The sequence below is a fragment of the Mirounga angustirostris genome, unplaced genomic scaffold (assembly GCF_029215605.1).
Source record: "Mirounga angustirostris isolate CCGP_5_RB_7025 unplaced genomic scaffold, mMirAng1.0.hap1 SCAF_9, whole genome shotgun sequence".
Taxonomy (NCBI): Eukaryota; Metazoa; Chordata; class Mammalia; order Carnivora; family Phocidae; genus Mirounga; species Mirounga angustirostris.
The window spans coordinates 104,220,253-104,241,531 of record NW_026991717.1 but is presented as its reverse complement, the minus strand read 5'-3'; the positions used below and the strand labels follow the sequence as shown (position 1 = coordinate 104,241,531).

The following is a 21,279-nucleotide window of genomic DNA, read 5'->3' as shown; positions in this document are numbered from 1 at the left end:
AGTGGCCTTGCTGAGATTTCAATGCTGAATTAGACACTTACTGCCAGCTGGACAACTGCAGAACTCCCCAAGGGGGCTTACTCCTAGGTAATTTATAGCACCAAGGGCCACAAAATGTGTTTTCCTAAAAGGAGGCTGATTTAGAGAGAATTGAGGAAGAGAGAGGGACTCAACTATGCATATCCCCAAGAGGAGCCGGAAGAGAAGCTAGGAGTTTCTGGATAAGAGAGCTAGGGTTATACATGTGGAACCTGTGAGTGGGACTCCCTCCTCATGAAAAAAGGGAACTGAACATTCTTCCCCAACAATATATACTGGGGAGGAGCCCCTTATAATCCTTGGGCACTCTGGATAAGATTACATGTTTAGTTGCCTGTTTCCCACACTAGACCTTCAGTCCCACAAATTCATGAAGAATCATTGCTGCTTTGCTCACTAGTTACCTTGGGGCATAGAGCAGGCACTTATCACGCGCATACACCCCAAAAGAACTGACCAGTCAATTAATGACACATTTTTCTGTTCATCCTAAAGGAAATCTTCTATTTGCTAACATTGAGATGAACAAGTTACTTGAATAAGGACCACTTACAGAGTTATAATGCCTAGGAGTCTTCAAATAGGTTGTAGGGGGGGAAATCTAAGACCTTTAAAAGCCTGTAGAAAGACCATAGATAATCTTATTTTATGGGAACCGTATTGAGTCTTAGGTTGGTTATGCTCACAATTTGTGGCTGAAGCAAAGGACAAAGCAGAAAAAGTGGGGCGAGAAGGTGGGGGAGGTAAGACAGGAAAAAAAGGATCAATGCCTGAAAGGCATAAAATACATAGCAGAGATTACAAAAGCTCTCAACTGAATATTTTTTAAATACATCACTCAGTTAAAAATTGTTAGCGTAGGGGCGCCTGGGTGGCTCAGTTGGTTAAACGACTGCCTTCGGCTCAGGTCATGATCCTGGAGTCCCGGGATCGAGTCCCGCATCGAGCTCCCTGCTCAGCAGGGAGTCTGCTTCTCCCTCTCATGCTCTCTGTCTCTCATTCTCTCTCTCTCAAATAAATAAATAAAATCTTTAAAAAAAAAAAAAATTGTTAGCGTAGAGACTACTTCTATTCGACAACTCACAAAAATAAATAATTAATTAGTTAAAAAAATTTCCAAGTTACATGTCCTCAGTTCTCCAGGAGATATAGAATAGCTTTAAAAACAGCAGGTCAATCTGTAGGAAGTAATAACAAGTGTTGGCAAAGATGGGGTCAAACTGGAACCCTTACACACTGCAGGTGGGAATGTAAAATGGTGTAGCCAGTTCCTCAAAAGCTAAGCATTATGTTACCATATGGCCCAGAAATTCCACTCTTAGGTCTATATCCATGAGAACTGAAAATACATTTCCATGCAAAAACTTGTATGTGAATGAAGTTTACAGTAGCATTATTCATAATAGCTAAAGAATGGCAACAACCAAAATGTCCATCAATGATGAATGGATAAACAAAATGTGGTATGTCCATACAGTGGAGTATTATCCAACCACAAAAGGAAAAGAAGTGCTGATATATACTACAACATGGATAAACTGAAGATTATGCTAAGTGAAAGAAGCCAGTCACAAAGGACCACATATCATATGATTCCATTTCATGAAATGCCCAGAATAGGCAAATTCACAGAAACAGAAGTAGATTAGAGGTAGCCAGGGGATGGTTGAGTTGGGGAGAAATGAGAAGTGACAGTTAATAGATAAGGGAGTTGCTTCTGGATGTCATGAAAATGTTCTAAAATTTATTGCGGTAATTGTTGCACAACTTCGTGAATATACTAACAGCCATTGAGTTATACGCTATAAATAGGTGAATTATATAGTCTGTAAATTAGATCTCAATAAAGCTGTTATTTAAAAAAAAAAAAAAGATAAGCAGGCTTTTGGACTGGGACCCCCAGGAACCACTACATCCTGAAATTGGAATGAGTCTGCCTCCACTGCCTGTAGCAGGTGCTCCTCGCAGCCCACCTTCTTCACAGATTCCCATGGCTGACCTCCCATTCAGCTTTGCTTTATTTATGAGATGATAAGGTTGCAGTAAGCAATTCTGCAAGCAACCTATTCAGTACCACTTTAAAAACATTAAATTACTGCGTCATCAGAAGAGGCAAAGGAAACCAGCTTACAACAACCGGCTGTGATGAGATGCTTTCCAACAGATACAGAGGTCAAATGCCCTGCAAGTTAGGACCCACATTGGCTCACTCACAGCAGGCAGATTAGCTTTCAAGAAAAGTAAAAACCTGGCATATCTGCTTAGGGTTTTGTGCCCGGGAAACACCTGAATTACTTTCCATTCCTCTCACTGCACTAGGATGGGAGGTGTAAAGCACCTAATAGAAGCTAGCCTTTTATTTATTTATTTATTTATTTATTTTAAAGATTTTATTTGACAGAGAGAGAGACAGCGAGAGAGGGAACACAAGCAGGGGGAGTGGGAGAGTGAGAAGTAGGCTTCCTGCAGAGTAGGGAGCCTGATGTGGGGCTCGATCCCAGGACCCTGGGATCATGACCTGAGCTGAAGGCAGACGCTTAACGACTGAGCCACCCAGGTGTCCCTAGAAGCTAGCCTTTTAAAAGACATTATCTTCTTTACACCAACCCTATCTGAGATACGATACTATCCCCATTTTATAGGCAAGGCAATAAACTTAAATTCCAACAGAAACCATTTAAAGGAAGCCACCACAGGTTGCAGAGTGGTCCGACCCCACAGGCCATGCGGTACCCCCTTCCCCACGTGGCCTCCCTTTTCTGTGCATGGGCAGAGGCAGAAGTGCTTCTGTGAACACTCAAGAGAACCCAGGGCAGAAGTTTCCAGTGGCTTTGAACCACCTCTCTTGCCCCAGGACACCCCTGCCCATTGGATGGATTTGTGGTCTAAGTCCCTAAAGTCAGGAGTAGACAGAAATCCATCCGTCACTCACCAGGACAGATATAAACCTCAAAATAATTTGTTTTCCAACGGTTTCAGCTTAAAGTTCTGGTTTGGCATTGGCTTTTTAACAGCTAACAGCTGTAGGCAATTTTCACACAGAATAAAGACATCAATAAGGCAGAGAGTGGAATTTTCTCCCTTATGAATACAGAACAATGAGCTGTCTTCAAGATGTACATGGAGCTGCCACCACACGGCCTCTGGCTTAGGTCTCATTTTGAGTCTGATAGAATACAATTGAAAAGACAGTGGATGTGGGTGCTTTGAGGTGCTAGCTCTGCCTGCCAGCTCCGTTACCACCACGAAGGCCTTCATCTATCAGCGACATCTATCTCTTTAGGCTGACTTTTGGTTTTAAAATAGTTTTAAGTGGGAAATAAAACCAAGCCCGTGAATACATCATTATTGCCCTTCTTGATAGCCATCATGGTAGATGATTCACTGCCTCTCCCTGGAAAAGGATTATGTGTCCTCCACCCCCCACCCCCCAGTGACCTCAGGACTGTCCATGCAATTTGCAGTGCCAACCTCTACAGAAGAATGATCCATCCTTACTCTGTGAACTCAGGAGTGGCCAGGTGATTTTCAATGGCCAAAGAAATGTGGGCAGAAGTGTCATGTATCATTTCCAAACATGAGCTTAGAGCCTGCTAGCATTTTACCATGTCTCTCCTTCCTCCTTCACCAGGCTTGGGTCTTGGATGGAAGATGATGAGAAACAGAATCACAGCTAGACATGTAGCATTAACAAGTGCTAAGCCACTGCCATTCGTAACCACTGAGGTTTTGCTATCACAGGATGAACTACCTGAAGATGACTGAGACAGCCATTAACACAGACCCCCTTCACTTTTTTTCTCACCTTCAATCGCTCCTCACAGCTCACCTCCTCCAGAAAGTCTTCTGTGACTACCCTCCTCATCACCATGTCCTACACCTCACAACACATCTATACACAATCTATGCAGAAGTAGGTTGTGCTTCTTCCTTTAGTGGTGTTATACCTGTATCAGTCCCCTTTTGCTACTGAAACTATCAGCTGTTTAGGAGCAGGTTCTAGTTTTCCATTTTGAACCTCCCGATTAACACCTAGAACAGAGTCTCTGCATGCAGAGGCGGGAGAGGAGAGAGATTTCTTTTTCTTTTTTTTTTTTTTAAGATTTTATTTATTGGGCGCCTGGGTGGCTCAGTTGGTTAAGTGACTGCCTTCGGCTCAGGTCATGATCCCGGAGTTCCGGGATCGAGTGCCGCATCCGGCTCCCTGCTCAGCGGGGAGTCTGCTTCTCCCTCTGACCCTCCCCCTTCTCATGCTCTATCTCATTCTCTCTCTCAAATAAATAAATAAAAATCTTAAAAAAAAAAAAGATTTTATTTATTTATTTCACAGAGAGAGACACAGCAAGACAGGGAACACAAGCGGGGGTAGGGGGGTGGGGGGTGGGAGAGGGAGAAGCAGGCTTCCCACTGAGCAGGGAGCCCGATGCAGGGCTCGATCCCGGGACCCTGGGATCATGACCTGAGCCGAAGGCAGACGCTTAACGACTGAGCCACCCAGGTGCCCAAGGAGAGAGATTTCTTAAACACTGAAAATATTCATCAACGTCATAAAATACAAACATGCTGCCAAGAGCCATTTCTTCCTTTTCCCAACCAATTTTGGTTGGTAACAGGCCCGTTAATCCACTCAGGAGACCAGAACTCAAACACCAGCTTCATAGTACCCTCTCATATTGGCTTATCTCATATGATAAGCTTATAGGGTAAATTCTGGTCTAGAAGAGCTGGACTGATCTGATCAGTTCAGATATTAGCCCTGGAGGGCAGTAACAAAACCTATGTTACTTTCTTGACCTAAGAGTCATGAAAAATGATAGTACTTTCTAATATCTGTTGAACAGATATAAATGGTCCGATTAGAACTAACTCCATTACAAAATGCCAGTGGTGATAAAGGGAGGATAGAGTACTCATGTAACATTTATTGAGCACCTAATGAGGGTCAGGCATTGGGCCATTCCCACTATGTAAATTCTTCTTAGACACTACATCAAACTAGGAGGAGGCATTATTTTTTTCTCACTTTCCAGAAAACAGGCTTATAGGCTTTTTCCATAATAAAGTCGGAACAGTAATTCGAACCAACGTCTTCCTAATTTCCATGCCACTACCCTTTAAACTGTGCCATAATATCCCCAAAAACATAGAATGGAAAGAAACATTACTTCAGAAGTGCCTGAAAAGCTAAGCTAAAGAAAGCACTTACATCTTTTGATGAATGGGTCCTATACCAGATACATCTCTCACTTCAGTATAGTGGATTCTAAAATATGATAGGATCTATAAAAAGTTTCCCACAACAGTTATTATTACAATCCTATCATTAGGATAAATAATTATACTGTACTTACATAATAATGTCCTTCATCAAAGGATCGAGGACAGGAGGAGGAGTATGACTAATTTTTAAAAAGACATTAATACTATACATTGAGAGTAGGGGTGGAGAAAGCATTAGGGAATTGTGGAAGGTGTGAAGCAGATGAGGGAATTATTTATGCACACAATATAGACTCAGACTGGAATGGGGAAGAATAGAAAGAGCAACTTAGGATGCAGTTCTGCCACATATTTGAAGACCTAAGGGTCTAAATCCCTCCACTTAAAGCAAAGCCCTTCAATGTGGTAATGCTACCCTCTTCTTTCTCTTCCTCTGGAGGCTCAGTGCTCACAGTTGGGGTGCCAATATAAAGGGGTCATTTCACTGAAAAAGGGCCAAGCCCATGGCTAACCAAACCAAACCATGCACATCCTCTCCCTACTCCTGGCTCTCAACCACTGCCAGGAAGGAAGTTGGGGACTCACCACAAGTTCACTGAACATGACATCCAGCTCCTCCACAGGGGGCATGGGTAATGCTGGCTCCATGGTCTGAAGCGCAAAGTTGCTATCGTTTCGCAGCCGATAGGTGATTTCTGGGTGATCATTATTTCGGAAACAGCAGAAGATGAACGAGATCCCCCGTCCACCTCTCTTCCTTGGGGCCATGGCTGAATTCTGTTCTATTTCTTGAAGTGACTAAACTCTGCAAAAAAGAAGACAGGACATGGTTAAGGAAGAAAAAAATGGGTAAGTTTTTTTGTTGTTTTTGTTTGTTTTGTTTTTTAAGTCAGTCCAATTCAAGCAGAGACCTCTTCACTGGAGACGGTTGATATGGCCCTGTAGGGCACAGAGAGGACAACCCCAAGTGGATTTGGAGTCCAGCTGGGCAAAGAGCACATCCTTCTATTCACTTGTTGAATGTTTCCTGTGACCAACTGCTGAGCAAACAGTACAACCCTACCCCTGCATGACACAGCATATGCCCCCAATCGCACTGGGCTACTGGCCATTCTTTGCCTATCACATGCTCTTTCTTGTCAACCCGTCTTGTTCTTTAACTCCCCTGCAAGAATGACCTGCTCTTCCTCACCCCTAGGAATCTAGGATCTCTTACCCTTTAAAGTTTGATATCAATTTCTTCTTTTCTACCTTCCCAAAGTAGAATTAATGATACGTATGCTGAGGCATATCTATTCATTCCAGCTCATATCACATTCTAAGTTCCTCAAGAGAGTACGTTCCTGTTAGACCATGATTAACTCCAAGTCAAGGGAAGGAACTGTACATCAAGCAAATTGTTGGCACTCATGCCCTGCACAGTGCCAGGAAGGAAGGAGGCACTCAGTTACTGTTTATCATGTTGAATAATTTAAATTCATAACAAAGGAAGAGTGACTTCAGATGAACTAGAAGATTCAGAGATTTTCAGACAGAAAAGATCAAATGAGTTCACCAATAAGGACATGGTTATAGTATATTCACATAATAGAACACTGTGTACTCATTTAAAAATAAGGTATCTGTACATGTAGATATGGAAACATGTTCAAGATGCTGTATGATATATATACTACAAGATTATGTTTTAAAGAATGTATATACGTACTTATGAATATATATAAGAAAGGGCTAATAATAGCAGTAGCCTGTAAAATAAAAATAGGGGACTGGAGAACTATTCCTTTTCATTTTGTACACTTTTGAATTTGAATTTCTACCACAAAATTAGATTTTTAATGATTATATAGTTTAAGATTACAATTATATGTACTCCCTTGGGAAAATTCCCAAGTTGTACTGTCAAGTGAAAAAAGCAAATCAAAGAATTAATGATGTGTACAACATGATGCCATATGGCTTTTTAAAAACAATCTCATACAATGATACAAACTCCAGTAAAAGTTCTCATAAATAACTAGGATTTGCAAACACTTCTAGAGTCAAGATCCTGCTCACTTAAGGGACAGTGGTCTCAGGAAGCTGGCAATTAGAATGGGAAGGGGAGGGAAATGTTAAGGGCAGCGTGTCCCTCTTGTAGCCCTATGTGATGATCCAACCGGCTCTGGAATAAAGACTTGGCTGAGACATCCAATATCTCAATCTGTTGAAGTATACACCTCCTGGCCTAGAGTGTACTTGTGCAAGGCTACAGGAGGCAATACGCAGTACCTGGGATTCCTTTGGCAAATGTGTGTTAATACCTATTATATACCAGGCACTATAAGCACCTAAAGATACATCAGTGAAATGGGTCACTAGGAGCTTATAATCCGGTGAGAAAGTAGTGCACCAAATAGTTGTAACAAAGGTCATATGGCACATCATACCAGTCAGTGCTATGTAATCAAGCATAAAGTCCACTGGGAAGAATCTGGGAATGGTATCTGATGGATGAGTGGAGCTTTGATAGATTATGGAAAGCAGAGCATTTTGGAACAGTGCAAACAAAGGCACAAGGTGGGAAGGCCAAGTTTTTATGCTGGCTCTTCTGTGTAACTCCAAATACAAGGTCCTCCATTAAATCCATCTTTAAACTGTAGATGATGGCAAAGCGTTGAGATTTCCAACAGGCTGCCATTTTTAATACACATTATTTGGAATTCTGCTGATCAGAACCTAGTCTCCCAGATACAGACCAAAATGGAAGCAAAATAATCATCCCATGACCCCTCAGTGGCAGTAGACACTTCTGGCCGACCCTCCTTAACTGCTCTAGCACATCACAAATGAGAAAGTAATCCCAACAGCTGCCTGTGTGTGTATGTGATTTTACTAAGCATATTCACACCCATCACTTCATTCCATCATCCTCATTTCACATGTTGGACCTAAGGAGGGACTTGGGAGGGAGTGGGGCAGTTAGGAAGAGAGAAGTTAGAGACTTGCTTTGCTGGGAAACATCAGGAGATGTTGATTGGAGAAGCCTGGTTGGGAATGGGGCAGGGAAGCTTGACAGAGGTCAGGGAACCTGCATGCTTAATCCAATTGGAATCCAATCCCCACCCTCTCCAACCTCCAGGCCATGACCTTGGTTCAGCCTCCCCTTATCTCTCACCAAAATGACTACAAGAGTTCTTCAATTCTTCTTTTTGGCCCATGATTCCCCAGTCTAGGGGTTGACAAACCTTTTCTGTAAAGGGCCAAATAGTAAATATTTTAGGCTTTGTGGACCCTTAAGCCTCTATCACAACTAGTTAACCCTGCCATTTTATTATGAAAGCAACCACAGGCATCTTTAAAAAATGGGCATGCTTATGTGCCAATAAAACTTTATTGTAGACACTGAAATTTGAATTTTTTTTTTTTTAAGATTTTATTTATCGGGCGCCTGGGTGGCTCAGTTGGTTAAGCGACTGCCTTCAGCTCAGGTCATGATCCTGGAGTCCCGGGATCGAGTCCCGCATCGGGCTCCCTGCTCAGCGGGGAGTCTGCTTCTCCCTCTGACCCTCCTCCCTCTCATATTCTGTCTCTCATTCTCTCTGTTTCAAATAAATAAATAAAATCTTTTAAAAAAAAGATTTTATTTATCTATTTGACAGAGAGAGAGACAGTGAGAGAGGGAACACAAGCAGGGGGAGTGGGAGAGAAGCAGGCTCCCAGGTGAGCAGGGAACCCCGCCAGAACCCTAGGATCATGACCTGAGCAGAAGGCAGATGCCTAACGACTGAGCCACCCAGGCGCCCTGAAATTTGAATTTCATATAACTTTCTCATGTCACAAAATATTTTTTTTTAATTTGTTTTATAGACCATACAAAAATAGGTGGTGTGCCCAAGAAGGCCCATGGGCTGCAAGTCATCAACAACTGCCCTAGTTCATCATATTCATCATTTAATTCATTAACTCAAAAGTTTGTTGAGTCCTGGGGTGCCTGGCTGGCTCAATCGAAGAGCATGAGACTCTTGACCTTGGGGTTGTAAATTTGAGCCCCACACTGGATGTTAGAGATTACTAAAAATAAATAAACTTTTTATTTTATTTCTTTTAATTTTTTTTAATGTTATGTTAGTCACCACACAGTATATCATTAGTTTTTGATGTAGTGTTCCATGATTCATTGTTTGCGTATAACATCCAGTGCTAATAAACTGTTTCTTAAAAAAAAGCTTGTTTAGTACTGATTATGTGCCAAACACTGTGCTAAGCACTAAGGAAAGAGGGACGAAAATGAGATGATGTACCCTTCAGGGAGTTTTAGAAAAACTGTTTGTTTGGGAAAAGGCATGGAAAAAAAACAAGTAAACTAAACTATATTAATTTTAATTAGTGTTACAGGGGATACAAGAAGAAAGTGAAAGAAAATGGTAGGATGCTGGTGGTGGTGGTAGAGACAGCGACTTTCCATACTGTTTAATACTGTTTCAATACCGTTGAATACTGATCATGGACAGCCTTTCCAAAGAGAGGGCATTTAAGCTGAGACCTAATGGATAAATGGAACTAGCCCTGCAAAGTGTTGGGGGAAGAGGACTCCAGGCAGAAGGAGTATATGCAGAAGCCCAGAGCAGGTGGGGAACTTGGCACCTCTGAGTCAGGGAAGGAAGACCAGTGTGGCGGGGGCGTAATGAGTAATGGCAGTATTGAGAGAGAAAAAGCTGGAGAGGGTAGGAGCCCAGACCCCAGGGCCTTGCCCACCGGAGGGAGGAGTCTGGGATTTATTCTCAGCACATCATAAATCTGACTGTGTCACTCAGCTCTGCAGTGTCTCCTGGATACAGTGCAGCTTCCGGCATGGACCATAAGACCCTCCATGGCCTAGCCCTTGCCTACTTTATTTTCTACCCTTGCCTTCCAATATCATGAACACTGCCCACTCACATGCCCCCCACACACCTGTGTACGTATAGAAATCATACCTTGACAGGAGTCACACTTCTGAGCCCACACATCCATAGTTCCCTCAGCTTAGAGCGCTCTTTTCCTTCTGTACCTGACCATCTTCCACTCACCATTTAAGACCCACTCAAATACTACTATTTTAATGGGCCTTAGGTTTCCCAGAAATGGTCACACATTTCTTTTCACAGCCCAAGCACCATATACATAGTTGAGTGTTTTTTGGTTGTCTAGATTTTTTTTAAATTCATGTCTGTTTTCCCCACTGGACTATGAGATCCTGAAGACAGGGACTAGGTTTCATTCAGTCCCTGGCACATGGTATATTCTCTATAAATGTTTGTTGAATGCAAAGACATAAATGCCTAAGTGAACAGATGGTCTCGTGTCTGAACTTCAGGGTTGTGTGACTGGGTGTTCTTCCCACAGTTGCCTGCAGATCTGTTTTTCAGAAATGCCAAGACATGTAAAGTCAATCACACCGCCAAGTGCTCCTTAGCCACTTGTCAAGCTTTCTGATGCTGACAGGAGCCTCACAGACTTCATCCTCCGGGTATCTGCAGCTTCCCTTGAGCAAGGAGCTTCTTTCTGGCTGAACTAGCTGGTGCCTGGTTTTTCCACCCACCCTCACAAGTAAGCTCTATGGGAAATAGACCCACTGATAGAATCTTTTCCCTATTCCTTACACTCAATAAACACTTTGCCCAAGAAAGTATTCACTTCCTCAGCTATCACAGCTGAACCTTAGTAAGCCAGACACAGTATTAGATGCTGGAGACAAAGATGAAGAAAATTCAGATTCAGGGAGATCACGGCCTAGTGAGGACATTCAGGGAGCAGCTAAGTTGCTAACTCTGTCCAATCAAGAAGGAATGCTGTTACTGAAACCTGGGGCCTATGCTTCCACAGCTTGGCCCCTTTTTAATCAGATCAGCCTGAGGGAAAGGACTAATTCCACCATGACAGCTGGGCCCTCAACCAGAACACATCTTCTAATCTCAGCTTCTGGCACCATTGCAGAGGGGAAGAAGTCACTTCTGGGACATCCAAAATGCAATCCATCTATAACATTACAGATGACTATTGCTATGCCGTGCACAAGGAAGCAATTAAAAAGCTACTTAAGATTCTGGAGCAGGTGCATTTTGCTTAGCAAAGAATAAGAAATTTAATCCATCTGCGGCCTAGCTCGAAATCAGAGTCATTTGTACTGCTCTTTAACAAAACAAACAAGACTCTCAATGTGGTAACAGTCAAAAAATGAGGGCCAAATTTTCGGGAATATAGATATGATGATCGTGATGATATAAAACATTGGAGAACTCACAGTCTCCGAGAAAACCCTCCTTAACACTTTTTTTTGATAATGCCAAGTCACAACACATATGGGATACGTAAGGTTTGCTTCCCACAAAGCAACACAATATTGGTACCTAATGTATGGGGTAAATTTGGAAATCATGTTGACAAAAAAAGACGCATACATCTTTCTAATTGCTTCATCAGGGACTTTTGCCACACATTGATAAGATGTCTGTCCAGACTGAGGGATACGCTCACTGGCTAAGGTATCAAGGTTCTCCTCTAACCAAAGTGGTTCCAGGGAAACAACTTAGATCCTGCCGGAAGGGAGACAATGAGAGACTGAGTTCCCACCAGTCACCAACTTGGTTAGACAGTTGAGAGTTTCTGCATGTACTTGCCAACTGTGGTGGGGGACCATGTATACCGTGACCCACTTCTATTTTTTTTTTAATCAAGACAATTCACATTTAATTCTCCAATTTTAATTTCAATACTAAAATATGTCATTGTTTCTGCATTGTAAATGGTCTCTGGACTTTCTAAGACAATGTCACAGACATAAAAAGAGGAACAAGCAAAAAAAAAAAAAAAAAAATATATATATATATATATGCCCTAAGAGCCACTTTAAAGAGAATGGTTGGGGAACCCTCCATTTTAACTGCCATACCTATTGTTTTCAGAGCTGCTGCTTGCCCCACATTTTGCAATTTTCCAAAGGGCCCTGACATGCACTTTTGTTTTCAACAACAGATAACATTAACCTAAATTCTCTTTATCAAGAAGAATGTGAAAAGAAAAAAAAACTGCTTTGCTTCTTTCCTTGGTCATCTCTCTCCCCTCTCACATTCCTTATGTCTGGTTTCATTTCCCAAGCACACCAGATGCCAAATACTATTTGGAGCTTTAAAAAAATCATGGGATACAGTCTAAAGGTTGCAGGAGGAACGTTTGAAAGGGGATGTGTTTTCCCCGCAAGTTTCAACATCCTCTCCACCAGGAAACGGAAAGGGCGTTTCTCAGTAAGTATGTCCAGCCGAGGGCCATCCGTTTCCACACACTCCGTCCCAAAAGGATGTTCTAACGGGGCACTTCTGGAAGTGGCTTTTGGAAATACACCCTGCAGTCAGTCCCCTCAGCCCACTGACTTTCCTGAAGAAAGAGGAAAACAATACGGGCACCCCACCATTGACAGGAAGACTAAAACCCAAACATCCAAAAAAGCCCCAGGCACCCTGAAGATACTCTCTGACCCACTGCCTAAAGCAGGTGAGTGAACGCAAAGCACACCCCCTCCTCTGTGCCCACTCTACAGTGGTGCAGGCGGGGGGTGTGCACAAAGTGGAAGCCAAAACTTGTCCCAATCCTTCCCCACTTCCTCCCTAGATAAGGGAGGAAGGAACCCAAGTGAAGTCCATGCACACCCTCAAGCCAGCCCAAGCCTCAACCAGCACATAATTAAGCCTTTCTTCCAAGCCCAAGTCACAGACTCCTGCCAGAAAACATCCCCTGTTCATGTAAAGAGCAAAGGAGGGGACTTCCAGGTTTCACCCTAAAAGCTGGCAATGACTCTTCTGTCATGACTCAATACTTTAACCATGGGTTTAGGCCATAAATCCCTAAAGCCAATACAACCCGGTTCTCGAGTTAGGAAGTATGTGTTGTTCACGTGACAGAAACCAGTCTGGAAGCCAGGACATCTCTTCTTGATCATCTGGGAGAAGGGCCAAACCAAAAGTGTCACTGGAGCTCCCCACCAAAGAAAGCACAGCCTTGCCAGACAGCCTGTGTGCCCTTGGGCCTGTGGACCTGTTGCTAGTCTGTGAGTTAAGTCAATAAACAAATTTAAGCCGAAGCCGAAAGAAATGAAAATCGTTTTCCCCCTTTAGGTTTCTCTCTTCAGTGCCACTAAGGGATCCACTTAAATTGTACAAAGACAAATTTAAAGGAGGGGTTACACAAACGTTGGAAGCTACAACTCAGTGGCCGGTTGTCACATCAAAGCTCTCACTCTTCCAACGGGCCAAGTTTTGTTCTTTAACAAACATGTAAAACAAGCAACTTTCCTGAATCACCCAGCAGCTCTTTCAGGAAGACCAGGAGAGTGAGACATCACAGTCACCAGAGGAGAACACCTGTACGTTGCAAGACACCAACAACTGCCTGTACCCTACGTGCTCCGGTCCTCTTCTGACCCCACTGAAGTGACCCCTGAAGTCAGAGTCTTCACGGCAACAGGCAGATGTGGTGCCTCTTAAAAGGCCTCCCCCACTGCACTGACCACACATCAGGTACGTGAGGTCTCAGACCTTCCCAAACAAGTAGCCAACACTTTGGTGCTATCCACAACCAAAAATGTAAGGGATATTAAAAGATAGTGCCTAAAAACAAGTAGACTACTCATTTTTTGGAACCTTCTCACAATTGAAATAATTCTGGCAAATCCTGAGAAAGAAGAGGTTGGATATATACTTAGTTTGAAAAACTTACGTGTTCCAGATCTTCAAGTAAAGCTGAATAGGACTTAGAGAAGATAAACTGGAGGTACTCTGGGCCAAGGACTCGCCATGTCACCTTCACAGTAATATAAGTTCCTCTCCCCAGTGAGGACCTAACACATGGTCTCTTGGGAAAGTGAAGTCTGCTACTGACCCTCACAGCCCCCAAACCAGAGGCTATTCGATCTTATTCCCTCTCAAATATCATAACTACATTTTATCATCAAGGTATTTTATTGCCAAGTGGGTATAATTTTTACTTGTACGCAGGCCTTTATGGAGAAGAATGTCCACTGGCATCCTAGGTAAACTACAGTTCTCTGGACTGAAAATGAAGAAATAAAAGCTTGCCTACAGGACTTTTTATGTTCATGTTTACTGAAAGAAAATTCAAAACTCACTAATTACCTTCCTCTGTTCATGTTCTTCTGACCACTTTTATGCCAAGATTAATAGAATTGCAACAAGAGAAAATGAAACACCATGTGGAACAAAAGTTCTTGGTTAAACTTAGCCTCATTCTCTGGTAACTATTAAGAAACCCCCATCTTTCTCATGGAAAATGTCTGTGCTTTTCAGTTAGGGTAAAACTAATGAACAGACGCAACATGACACACAGGCAGCCGTGGAGACCTGACCCGGGTTCAAATAGCAGCTCACCCACTTCTCTCCTGGAGGAACTGTAGGAAAGACTTCAACATCCTAAAGTCCTCTATAAATGTTTGATGGATTTTAAGTGGACGTTACAAAGGGAAGTGAGAACTACATTAAAAAGTTGGAAGGAGGATTTATATTTGCTAACTACTGTTTGGTGGAAATGTGTTAACCAGATTCCTTTCTCTGACATTCCTGTGTGTATCGGCAGAACAAATTCCTGGAATGAGGCTGGTTTAATCTCTACAGGGCAGTTGTCATCACTAAATCAAGGGCTCTGCAGGTTAGTCAGCTTATCTGCGAATTGTGGGAAATTCTCTGAGAGTTTTAGGGGCAATGTGGGAAAAGGCACTTTAAAAAAGTCTTAGCTTTCCTGTATATTTTGAAGCATTCGACAGATGAGTATTTCTTTTTTTTTTTTTTTAAGATTTTATTTATTTATTTGAGAGAGAGAGAATGAGAGAGAACACATGAGAGGGGGGAAGGGTCAGAGGGAGAAGCAGACTCCCTGCCGAGCAGGGAGCCCGATGTGGGACTCGATCCAGGGACTCCAGGATCATGACCTGAGCCGAAGGCAGTTGCTTAACCAACTGAGCCACCCAGGCACCCGACAGATGAGTATTTCAATCCAACCATTTACCCAAGAGCTACCACACGGCACACCCCACTCAGTCACTGCAAGGACGCTGACATTGGCAACACCGACCCGATTCCCCTTCACATTTTACTCAGGCACTAACCTCACCTACTTATTATTCTACTTTGTACATCTGAAGGCATCCTTCTATCCAATGAAGTCTTGGGAATTGATCACCACACTAGACAACCTACTGCAAACACCCGGAGCCACAGGCTTTCACACTTTTGCCTCAGAAAGGTCATTCTGAACATGTGCGGACATGGCCACCATTTGCCATTACAAATGTAAAGAATGTTTATAGAAAGCTAGGTCCATGGTGATTCCTGGGTTTAAAATTACAGTGTGGTGAGTTGTTTACTAGATCCTGAGTCTCTCCACAATGCCTACTACTCAGAGGGGTTCATTTTGGGCAAGGCCAGCACCACACCTACGCTCAGGCTGTTACTAATGAGTCCTGCGCATGACAAGGCGAGGAGAAGCCACCCAGAAACAAGAAGGGCAGATGACGGAGGCACATTATGAAAACTGGAACTCCCTTCGAAAGTACCACCCTGCCCTTCATAAAAATTCTACCTACAAATTTTACATCATAAATCTTCAAGAGAGACTCATGAAAAGATGATGGTAAAAGCTTCAACTGGATGCAAGTTCAGGTGTAGAAATAAGGCAGTAAAGAGGCATTCCGGCCCCCACCTGTTTGAGAGGTTGTGTGCCTCTAGTGGGTGCTGCTTCTTCAATCCAACCTGCCCCAGCCCTTCATGGGAGACACACATACCCTCTAACGACTGGAAGTGAAGGCATTACTTTGTCATGTCAGCCTATAAAACTAACTTCCAAAGCACACAGCACTAAAAAGACCAAGAGAAATGAAGCTTCGACATGGGATTTCCCCAATCTCTCTTCATGTTGGGAACCTCCATAAACACTTAGATATACAACCCTCCAAAATCAGAACAAACTTTTTCTTAATGGAGGCGGCGGGGGGGGGGGGGGGTGCGGTGCGCACCTCAGCCCCACAATGAGCAATCTAATAATCTGTGGCTGGGAAAGTCAATTGCATCGCCTCAATGGAATGCAAAATGGCAATATCTATTGTTGTTTTTAATGTACTGGCCCTCTGATCCACATCTAAGAATTCCTAGATTCCATATATAGGGATGAACCTACAGATATACTCACACATGAGTACAGAGATATATTAACAAAGATATTCACTACAACGCTGTAACAGAAAACCCATTCATCATTTGTAATAGAGAATCATCTATGTGTCCTTCAACAGGTGGATGTTTTGATAAATGTTGGTACACCCGCAATATAAAAACACTGGTTCTCCGGACACCTGGGTGGCTTAGTCGGTTAAGCGTCCAACTCTTGATTTCAGCTCAGGTCATCATTTCAGGGTTGTGAGATCGAGCTCCACACCCGGTGTGGAGCCTGCTTAAGATTCTCTCTCCTTCTGCCCCTCCTCCCCACCCAATAAAAAAACAAACCAGCAAACAAACAAAACCACTGGTTCTCATACTCCGATGCCCGGGCATTATTTACTCCATACCAATTACATCAGATTTTCTGGTATTGGGGGCCCATAGTGATTCCAATGTACAGATAAGTTTGTGAACCAGTGCTACAGAATCCTATGCCCAGGTTCAAAGAATGTCCTAGGTCCGTGAATACTGACATGGGAAAGATCTAACATGCTAAAGGAGGTAAAAAAGAGAAAGAAATCAAGCTGCATAGCAAAACATATGTATCACCATCTATGTTAAAGCTAAAACAAAACTGTATTTGTAACAATACACAAACATCTATATATGTGAATGCATAGAAATCCTTCCAGAATTGGAAATATAAACTGTAAAGTTGTTAAAGAATTTAGTAGCCAAATGCTTGGCACATGGAAGATGCTCAGTAAACAGTGGCTCTTATTTCCACGTGCATCTAAGTTTTTGGAACCTATGGTTTCACATGGATAATGAACTCTTATAAGCACATCATATAGTATTCTACTGAAACTAGAAAGTTTGCAAGCCTTCCCAATAACCCCATTAAAACCCTAAGTATACACCTGAATAACTCATTAGTCTTATTTAAAATTACAGCTTGCTTTGTGCATACTTGAAACCCATGCCCAAAAATGCAGACAGCTTCACTGTCGATATTATATTGATTTGTAGATCCACCAAAATGGCCCATTTCAAAGTTGTTCTACATCAGCCAACAAATCTAAAAACTTCAATGTAATGTTGGGGTGCCTGGGTGGCTCAGTCGGTTAAGCAGCTGTCTTCGGCTCAAGTCATGATCCCAGGGTCCTGGGATCGAGTCCCGCATCGGGCTCCCTGCTCGGCAGGGAGCCTGCTTCTCCCTCTTCCTCTGCCTGCCTCTCTGCCTACTTGTGCTATCTCTCTGTCAAATAAATAAATAAAATCTTAAAAAAATAATAAAATAAATAAAAACTTCAATGTAATGCTAGATGCAACCTTGATGAACACAGAGAGGAAGAATACTCCCAAGTCTGCAGGTACCAGCCACAGGGATGACAATGTGACAAACTTTTAAAAAATGTTTTGTTTCATCTTAAATTTTGCATACCCCAAGAGGCAATTAGTGGAGAATTTCTGGGTTCACTAAAGCCATTACGTTGGAAGTTCTTCAACTGGTCACAGGGCCAGTTTAAAAATAAAGTTGGGAAGTTCTACTATTGGCTCTTTTTATCTGTCTCTGTTTCATTTATACTTCTATTGTGGATCAGAAATTATAAGGGCATCACAAATATGGCCCAGAACAAGAGGCTTAAGGATGCTCATACATGGAATGAAACTTAGTACTTGGTACAGTCTTACGATGCAATCAAATATATTTAAAACTATATTTTTATAAAAGGGAATTCAGTACAATTTTCAAAATTCTTCTCTATTTTAGGAAATTTTAAAAAGGTATGCATCATCCACATTTACTTGGGCACTGAATGTTTGACTACAACAACTTTAAAGCTGGCTTCCAACAATTTTTTCCCAAATACATGCTCCTGAGGTTCTATCTTTAAAAGGTGAAAAGTTTGGGGTCCTTTTTTTTTTTTTTTTTAAGATTTTATTTATTTGAGAGAGAGCGAGCAAGCATGAGCTGAGGGAACGGGAGAGGGAGAAGCAGAAGCAGATTCCCTGCCGAGCGGGGAGCCTGACATAGGGCTCCATCCCAGGACCCTGAGATCATGACCTGAGCCGAAGTCAGAGGCTTAACTGACTGAGCTACCCAGGCACCCGTGGGGACCTCTTTATCAATCATTAAAAAGTCACCACAGTGTTTATAGAACCAAATGAAAACATGGTGATTTCATAATTCATAAAAGGCAAGAGATGGTCTTTCCTGAACCAAGATTTTATCAAGGAATTTTATGAAATTGAAGCCCGAATGCTGACAATAGTCCTACAAGATAAGATTCTAATTATTTCCTGGCTACATCTTCCAAAGTTTATGTAATTGAAACCTGATTCCTTCAAATATCACTAAATATTCATTGCAAACAGCTGGAGAGGAAATCTATGATTCTGAGAACTGCAAAATGATTACCGGTATACTGGTGTCCGTCCCAGTGAACCAAAGTTAACATTACTGTGGAAGCAATGCATTGGGTGCATACACTGGAAAATATACACTGGAAAAGGGAAAAGTAAAATGGATTTTTCTGAGATCGTCACAAGATAATAGAAAATAAATACACACAAATCACAGGACAATGATGACCAGGTATGAACAAATGGTCCAGCATCACCCAATGTGTTATGCCTATCAAACTCTGGGAAAATATCAAAGACTGAAGGAACTCGATTTGATACCTCTTGAGTTAACAGGGGTTCCTTTGGCACATGAGTTCCAAGTCACTTCCAGAAATCCCAGATGACCTTGGAAGAGTGGGATAGTGATGCCATTTCAGAAAGTTAAGAAGTCATACAGAGATAGAGTCTTAAGGAAGTACAAAGGAGGCTTGTGATCTCAGAAGGACAGTGTTTTCCTTTTAATATGAACATCAAAACGGCCTAACCTGTACATAATAAAAGCAATGCATAGACCTTGAGGATAGAGACGGGATAGGGGAAAGCTGTAAGAGCTAGCAGGCATTGCCAAGGACAGGAGAACATGTGTGTTGAGTGAGTGAACTGGTAAACATATATCATCTCTTTTCATAAGCAAAGCTAACAATCCACCAAAATAGAAATAACCAGCAGCTACAATAAAGACTATTTTCTCATTGGTGATTTCTCTCCATGTGACAAACATCCTTGGGAAGTTATTCACATAGCTTAATGATTCTGAAACTGCATGAGCTGAACATATAGCGAAGAAAGATCTTTACTGAATTTTATTACGACACATGGATTACTACACTCTTGATTTAAACCAGGCCAAAAAAAAAAAAAAAAAAGGCCATTTCACAGTCATCAAGGGGGAAGTGTGAAGGAAGCTGATAATAGACAGTGTGCCCACTCCACCCTACTCTGTAATTTTCTATATAATTAGGTGAGAACAGTAATTGCTTTATTGCATAACTCAGTAGACACCAAAGAGACTGCCTCTCTTGCAAAATTTGTTCTAAATGCAATAACAAAAAAAGCTGTTTCAAGTTGTCACTTCAGGGGCACCTGGGTGGCTCAGTTGGTTAAGCATCTGCGTTGGCTCAGTCATGACCCTGGGGTCGTGGGATCAAGCCCCACGTCAGGGAGCCTGTTTCTTCCTCTCCCTCTGCCCCTCCCCCTGCTCACACTCTCTCTTGCTCTCTCTCTCTCATAAATAAAACCTTAAAAAAAAAAATGGTTACTTTGACTTATATACAAAGCCTGGAGTAGTTGGACTGAGGATAATATTTGTACTTCATATTCTGAGAAATATTGTTAAACAGCCAAAAGTCATCAAGTGGCTAAAGTCATCAAGAAGCTATCAATGTAAGACTGGTTAAATGATGTAGGGTACCTCTGTGTGATGAAATACTATACAACCATTAAAAAGAATGGGAGGGGCGCCTGGGTGGCTCAGTTGGTTGAATGACCAACTCTCGATTTCAGCTCAGCTCATGATCTCAGGGTCGTGAGAACAAGCCCTACGTAGGGCTCCGTGCTCAGCAGGGAGTCTGCTTGAGATTCTCTCACTCCCTCTCCCTCTGCCTCTCCCTAAACTCGTGCTCTCTCTCTCAAATAAATAAGTCTTTAAAAAATAATAATAATAATAATGGGACATCTCTTCTATCATTAAGAGGTCTAAAGTATATCAGAAGTCCAAGTTGTGGAATCAAAATCAAAATATCACAAATGTAAAAAGGAATATACTTATTTGAACATGCAAAGAAATTGTCTAGCCTGTGATAAAATAAGAGCTACAAAAACCCATTAAGTAGCTCCTCCTAGAGAATGAAATAGACACTGGAAAAGGAAGGAAACTTGTTTGTATCTTAGTTCCTTCTATTCTAATGTTTAAAAAAAAAAATGGGCTTGGACTACATTTTTTTTTTTTTTTTTTGCCTTGATTATCAAGCTGTTTCCAAAAGTTTAGAAAGTAACTAGTCCTTTTAAAAATTAAGTGACTTTCTGGGGCACCTGGCTGGCTCAGTCAGTAGAGCATATGACTCTTGATTTCAGTGTCATGAGTTCAAGCCCTATGTTGGGGGTAGAATTTACTTAATCAAAAAAAAATTTTTTTTAAATGACTTTCATTTATCAGTTCTCTTCAATACGCCAGCCACTTTCAACATGCTTTACATCCATTTGTTATCTCAATTAATAAAAGAGAGAAGCAGTGAATCCTTAAGTGTCTCCCCCTAAGAACACAGTCCAAGGTCAATGAATTTCTACACTCTGACCTTAGTTGTTTAATTTCTGCACTTTTCCACTTTACCACACCCACCCCTACAATTGTTAGTTCTCAAAATGAAAACAATCTGTTCAACTGTAAAACACCAATAATGAACAATGACTTTTTTTCTTTATACTTATA

The 21,279-nt window shown here is 42.0% G+C and overlaps 1 protein-coding gene across 4 annotated transcripts in view; it reads right to left on the bottom strand.

Moving 5' to 3' along the window:
• Positions 1-21,279, bottom strand: part of DAAM1 (dishevelled associated activator of morphogenesis 1) — a 164,642-nt gene that overhangs the window by 93,827 nt on the left and 49,536 nt on the right. For all 4 annotated transcript variants that reach the window (XM_045900963.3, XM_054513734.2, XM_045900962.3 and 1 more), the window contains one exon: positions 5,845-6,064. In XM_045900963.3, the coding sequence (XP_045756919.1) occupies positions 5,845-6,027 (183 nt within the window). In that variant the 5' untranslated portion in view covers positions 6,028-6,064. The remainder of the gene's footprint in view (positions 1-5,844; positions 6,065-21,279) is intronic.